Source organism: Centruroides sculpturatus, unplaced genomic scaffold (assembly GCF_000671375.1).
Source record: "Centruroides sculpturatus isolate CEXI.00-Female unplaced genomic scaffold, Cexi_2.0 scaffold749, whole genome shotgun sequence".
Lineage (NCBI taxonomy): Eukaryota > Metazoa > Arthropoda > Arachnida > Scorpiones > Buthidae > Centruroides > Centruroides sculpturatus.
Window position 1 is genome coordinate 324,205 of NW_019385022.1, and position 7,304 is coordinate 331,508.

The 7,304-nt window shown below is 32.7% G+C and overlaps 1 protein-coding gene across 1 annotated transcript in view; it reads left to right on the plus strand.

Annotated features, from left to right (window-relative positions):
• LOC111633560 (tuftelin-interacting protein 11-like) overlaps positions 1–4,579 on the plus strand; it is a 7,576-nt gene extending 2,997 nt beyond the window's left edge. The window contains exon 2 of the mRNA XM_023378149.1: positions 101–4,579. Coding sequence (XP_023233917.1) covers positions 118–2,562 — 2,445 coding nt within the window. The 5' untranslated portion in view covers positions 101–117 and the 3' untranslated portion in view covers positions 2,563–4,579. The remainder of the gene's footprint in view (positions 1–100) is intronic.
• The last annotated feature ends 2,725 nt before the right edge of the window (positions 4,580–7,304 follow it).

Consider the following 7,304-nt stretch of genomic DNA (forward strand, 5'->3'; position numbering starts at 1 on the left):
ATATAGAAGATATGTTTTTTAAATATAATTATTAAATTAATTCTTTGTTAATTATAAGATCTAATTTACATGAAATATAATGTTTAAAATTATATTTCAGAAAAAAACATCATAAAAATGGAACCTGAAATGGAAAAGTTTGAAATTACTGATTGGGATCTGGAAAATGAATTTAATCCCAATAGGATAAGACGACCTCAGTCTAAACATAAGCAGATTTATGGAATTTGGGCTGATGATGACAGTGATGATGATCGACCCAGTTTTGGTAGTAAAGGCAAAAAAGATCTTTCTGCTCCAATTAGTTTTATTAGTGGCGGTATTAAAAAATCTGGTCAAAAAGAAGAAGAAAAAGATGGCGATGATGATGATGATGATGAAAATTCAACCTCAGATGAAGATACTGTACCAGTACCCCAAAAATCTAGGTATTATCAAAGAAATTCGTTTTCTGGAAAATCATTATTAGGAATGAGAGGTGTTGACATATCTGATAAAGAATTTGGAGGGTGGGAAAAGTATACTAAAGGAATTGGAGCTAGACTCTTATTGCAAATGGGTTATCAGCCAGGCAAAGGTTTAGGAAAAGATCTGCAAGGAATAACAACTCCAATTGAAGCAAAACAAAGAAAAGGTAAAGGAGCAATTGGACTTTATGGACCAGAACATAAGCATAAACCTACAGCAGCTGCAGATATTGAAGAAGAAGAAAAAGAACCAAAGGTATTGTTACATCAGTGGAAGAAACAAGATGGTGAATCACGTAAAACAAAATATGTTTACAGAACAATTGATGATGTCAAATCTGACAGTATTGGTAAAAAGTTTCTTGGTGATCCCAGCAAACTGAGCAAGGTAAAAGTAATAGATATGACAGGCCCGGAACAGAGAGTGTTTGCAGGTTATCATCAAATTCATCAACAGCATAGTAAACCAGAGGAATGGGAAGATACTGATAAGAAAAAAGAAAGAGGACATCATTTTTCACTCCCAGAACTTCAACACAATTTAGCATTATTAGTTGAAATGACAGAACAAGAAATTATTCGTAATGACAGACAGTTATCTCATGAAAATGACTATATAGTTAATTTGAAACATGAAAAAGAAAGACTAGCAAAAGTTATGGAAGATGAAAAGAAACAAATTGAAACTTTAAAAAGTGTAATGTTGGTAATTGATGAACTGAATGACAGAAATAAAAATGATTGTGAAAATCCTTTAACTATTGAATCAACCTTGGAAGCTCTGAAGAAACTTCAGCAAGAATTTTATGAAGAATATGTCATGTATGGTTTAAATGATATTTCAATTGCAATTGTATATCCCCTAATGAAGAAACATTTAGAATCATGGGATCCTTTGAAGGATCCTTTATTTTCAATAGATTTATTTAAAGAATGGCAAAATTTATTAGAAATTCAAGGTTCTCATTCAGGCAAATTATCTGGTGGAATAGATGAAGATTTTGATCCATATCATCAGCTCATGTGGATTGTATGGATGCCTTGTGTACGTAAAGCTTTCCTTTCGTGGAATGTTCGACAATGTGATTCTGTGATTGAACTACTTGAAAATTGGATGCCGCTCTTACCTGCCTGGATAATGGATAACATTCTTGAACAATTAATTCTTCCAAGATTGCAGAAAGAAGTTGAAGATTGGAATCCTTTAACTGATACCATGCCAATTCATGCTTGGTTACATCCATGGCTTCCGTTAATGGGAAACAGATTACAACCATTATATGCTCCTATACGCAATAAATTAGCTCATGCTTTGACTAATTGGCATCCTAGTGACTGCTCTGCTAAATTAATTCTTGAGCCTTGGAGAGCAGTTTTTCCACGTGGGACAATGGAATCATTTGTTGTAGCTAATATTGTTCCAAAGTTAGCTTTAGTTTTACAGAACTTTATCATAAATCCACATCAACAACATTTAGATGTTTGGCACTGGGTAATGTCATGGGAAGATATAATACCTTTACCAATCATGGCAAATTTACTTGAAAAGAATTTCTTTCCACATTGGCAGCAAGTGCTATGTGCTTGGTTAACTCACAACACAAATTATGAAGAAGTTACAAAATGGTATATGGGATGGAAATCAATGTTTTCAGAAGCTCTCTTAAATTATCCACTTATTAAAGAACAGTTTAGACGTGCATTAGATATTATGAACAGAGCTGTAACATCTCCACAAGGATTACTCAGTTATCAACCAGGAGCTAGAGAAAGTATTGCATATTTAAATAATGTAGAAAGACAAGAAATGGATAACCCACCTGACAGAACCAAAAGAGATTATGATTCAATTGCTCAAGCAATTAGAGGATCATCATCTGCTGCTTCTCTTTCTATGAATTTTAAAGATCTTATTGAAAAGAAAGCAGAAGAAAAGAACATTATATTCATGCCTATACCCAATCGTTTTCAGGAAGGAAAACAAGTGTATCGATTTGGGCAAACCCTTTTATATCTCGATAGAGGTGTAATATTTGTTTTTAATGAAAAAACATGGGTACCAACTTCACTGCAGACATTACTGGACACTAATTAAAAACTATTTTATGTCTTTAAAAAACAAAATTATTTAATTTTTTTTGTTTATTACTGTATATACTGTATATCACTGATAATACTTTAGTCCAGTATTATCAGTGAATATATTTTTATCTTAGAAGTATTGCTATTATAAAGTGTGTATTTATACATATATTTCATAAAATTAAACATAATTATTCAGTAAATGCATCACACTGATGTATAACTGGTTAGTTAATGTGGTTTCAAAAGATAATTGATGAAAAATTTTGTAAAAACCATCACCAATATTATTTGGCATAGTAATTACGATGCCCACTGTAAATTTCTTTTTCATGTCTAATGCAATCAATAAATTTGTTGATAAATATCCAAATTATATTGCCCTAAATGTAAAAGTTTTAGATACAGTAGTTAATTAACAATAAATAATTTTTAAAAAAATTAAAAATTTTAGATGGTATATAGTATTATTAGATGGTACCAATGGTTTCCAAAGTGGGCAGTGAGTAATTCTAGGGGGGAGAAAAGAAGCAAATAGGAGGCAGGCTACTGACAAACAATTAGCATAGGCAAGAGTTGTGGTTACTGGTAACCTTTTTGTTTCCTGTTAAAATGAGTAAGAAGAAATATTGTGTTTAATAGTTTTCAGATGGAGAACAATGCACAGGAAGGACAGTGGGAGGTTGCTAGAGAAGTTTTTCTAAGAATTCCAAGCCTTTCTCTAAACGTAAGGGGGGCATTGGGTATAAGTTTATGGATCCAAAGGAGCAATGGCTCAAAAAAGTTTGAGAATCACTTGTATATACAGTTGAACTTTATGTATTCATTTTTGAAGGAAACAGAAATATGTGAGAGAAAAAAGTGAAATTACTTTTGAGTTGCTTTCAGAACAAATAGTTGTCACAAAAGTACTCTGAGACACAAATTAACACTACACTGAAGTTTGTACATGTAATTCTTAGCAAATTTAATTTACTGCAGTATAATACATTTGAACATGTAAAAAGAAAAGTAAAACAATGCAATTAAGATATACTTTTAAGAAACTGACAGTTTTATTATTGTTTTTTTTATACTTGTCACACACTGGTATGGTATATACTGTACAATGTTTCCAGGTAGAATGATTGAAAATCAAATATGGAGTTGAAAAGTTGTCAAATTTTTACCAGTTTGGATAATACTGTTTTTAGTCATTTCAAGGCATTTAACATCAAATAAATTGGGAAATGCACATTATTCTTTTATAAAATGCAACTGTTATAAGTCCATCTTATGGGGAAAATGCATTATCAAACAATGGAGCATTTTCTCATAAAATTGCACTTAAAAAAGCATTTTTTTTTTTTAAAGGAAGATATTTTCATTTTATAGTTTATGCTAGATAATGCTACCGAATAAATATAATTACCTGTGCTGTGCGCTAGGTATTGTGAGCAGTTACCAATAATTCTGTGTGAGAGGAATAATTACGGCTGTATGCAAAAGCAAACAAGTCCACTCTAAACAATTGCTGGAAAAATGCAAAAAACTGTTATTGAATTTATTTTACACCTCACACTTGTAAAAATGTATTATTTTTTTTTCATTTTTTATCTAACATCAATATTTGAAGGCGGTTTTTGATAGGAATATAGTTAGTATTAATTATATGACATCAAAATATGAACATGTTTCTTTTTGCTTGGACAGGGGTTTTTTTTGGCATGAACTGTGTTAGGATATGTTTTCTTTTGCCTGGCCACTATATTCTTTTTCACTTTGTTATACCGGCTAGTACTTTGACTTGTCAAAAAAACATGGATTTTACAAAGTAGGGATGAACAATAAATGTCTTCACCCAAATAATCACACGGGTTCCATTATTTTCTTCTTTTTCTGAGTTATCTGCTTCAAGCTTGGTTCTGTTTCGTAACACTTGTTATACCTTGAAAAACTTTCATCATTTAAAAGTGATTCAATGTATTTTTTCTTGGCAGCTGACAGTGTGTGCCCTACAGGTAGTTGCTCGACTGGCTCCTCAAATTCATCCGAATTTGAGGAGTCAGTCGAGCTCGGATCTGAATCAAATTCGGATGAATTTGAGGAGCACTGTATTTTTGTATTTTCTTCTTTGTTCCTACTCCAACAGTTTTAGGTTTCTTTCTAGATCCAACATTGCCGCCTTCAACACTTATCAAACCGTCTTCATCAATTTTCACTCAATTATAACACTGAAATACACTGTATAATAAAATGTGTACTAATAAACAACATTTTAACATCAAAATCTCTGTTCCAACAACAACAAACAAAACCACCTGTTGTATTCTGGAAGTCACGTGACTCAATCATAGCTCTTCATTGGCTGAGGCAGACTGCAATGGATACGTTTGTTCTGCTTGGAACATGTGTAGAGAGATGTTCTTTTTTGCACAGAATGTTGATTTTCAAAGCTCAAAAAGTATTGGATGCATATTTTTTGAATGAAACCGACTATGACAGTAGATAGGAATGAGGCTGAAGGGAAAAAAAACAATTATAAATTGATTTTTGTGGATTTGTTTTAGAATTGTGCATTGCACCTCCACAATTATAAGATAACTGCACCCACAATTTTTTGTTTTCATAAATCAGATATCGTATTTTATATTGTAAAAAGTGCTTATTTTGCTGACTCCAACTATATATTAAACAAGCCTGAGCGAATATACTTTTTTTTTCGAGTCGAATTCGAATCAGCACGTGGTTAATGTTCCACTTTATTCTTAAATTTGGTTTTTTCTAAAGTTGGAATCGCATTCGTTAAGTTTTGTTGTTCTATTCTGCATACGTTCGAATTCCATATAACCGTAGCCTGATGAAGACCCAGATGGGGTCGAAAACGTTCGCTGGTGTGTAAACTCATATCAATGGAGTTACAAAGGTTTTTTGGATGTGGTGAGTTGTATTTCCTCCGGTGTTTACGAAGAGGTTCATTTCTTCGAATTCGAATAATTATAAATAATGCACGAAATCTAGGAGGACGACTAATCTTGATATAATTGGAGACTAGGCCGCCCAGGTCGTGTTATTACTGAAGATTGAAACTTTTTCGACACCCTTAACGATGTTAACTATTAATTATACTGCCTCCTCATTATTTTTTAATTAAAAAATTATTTTAACGCTACAGTTTTGATTCTTAATATTTGTTTGAAAGTTTATAGCGCAGAAATGTGTATAGTTTTCGGAAAGAATAATAATAATAGTTCACTTATTGCTCGTAAACAGGCCCGTCTTTGGTACTGTACGTGCTAGGCTATAGGCTAAGAAAAGCTTGGAGGCCCCTTAAATTCGTAAAGGAGGGTTACTGTTCATAAATTTTTTTCAATTATCTTTCTCTGCTAAACATAGATATGTTTGTTATATTTATACTGTATTTAATAAAATTTATCTTTTGATTGCTTACTGTTTACAATAATTTTATTACTTGTTGCTCTATTCAATTTTGCATATTTTCGAGATCTCGAAAATATGTAAAATTGGATCCTGGGCCCGGTAGGCCCACATCTAAAGATGGGCCTGCTCGTAAAGCAATCATTTACTGTATATTAATTCATAATAAATTTATAAAAGTTAACGAATTTTAATTTAGAAAAGCAAACTTTGTGATTTCAAATTTTAATATTTTGTAAGTTTGCCGACTTCCTGGGGGGAATCGTTAATCCCGCGTCAGAATGATCTAGGGTCGTACGCGTGTGGATGTGGCAGAGGAGACACAGATGACAAGAATCTCACAAAAACCCGTTTATTTTAAACATAAAATTAAACTCACACTAAGGAACAAATATTGTCCAGATACAATCGGCTGTTTGGACGCCGATAGCGTCGATGCTCCTGTAGTAGTTTATTGCTTAGGCGGCCTCGAGGCAGTCAGTGCCGGCCCGAGGCAAGTTTTAGGATGGAGCGAGATCCTATTATGGCGCCCCTTGGTTGCCCTTAATTTATACCAGTGATGCATGCCAGCAAGTAACTTGGAAGATCTCGACAACATCCTAATTAAGTACTGTATCTGTCTAATTTGTCGATTGAAAACAGCCGTACTCGTGGGCACTGAACTCGTGGGCACTGAACCAATAGGAACAGTTCATATAGAATGAAAAAAAATATGTAGGATTAAGGTACATTTATTTATCACAAATATTATTTTTATAATGGGATCACTCATTATAAAAATTATTTTACTAACTAGTAAAAGAAAATTCAGTCAACAACATTCATTGATAAGATCAATAAGCATAATCGTTTTTGGTTCTGGTATTTATTTATTATGTTCACTAATTAATGTAACGATACTTATAAAATTTTTAACTATTTAGGCTACAGGCTCCTAATAATAATAATAATAAACTACTTAAATCACCCGGAGAACAAATTTTATTTAAATCGCTGCTTACGATAATGTCTGAGCTATATCATTTTCAATGGACAGCAAGGCTAGATCAGAAAGCTTGTCTTCTGCAAGAGTCGACCTAAGGTACAGGTAACCCCCGTATAACACGGCACTTCTATAGCACGGATTCACTCTGACACGGTTCGAAAAATGAGTAAAACCCTCGTACAACATGAAATGTAATAAATTTTTACATACTTAAGTAATAATAGTTCACGAAAATTATTATTTTCGTGAACTATTAGTACTTAAGTATGTAAATTTTCTTTTCTCGTCTCCATACACATGATCCTTCGCGAAAATTGTTTCAATGTTGCCAGATCTCGACGCTTCTGCTTCTG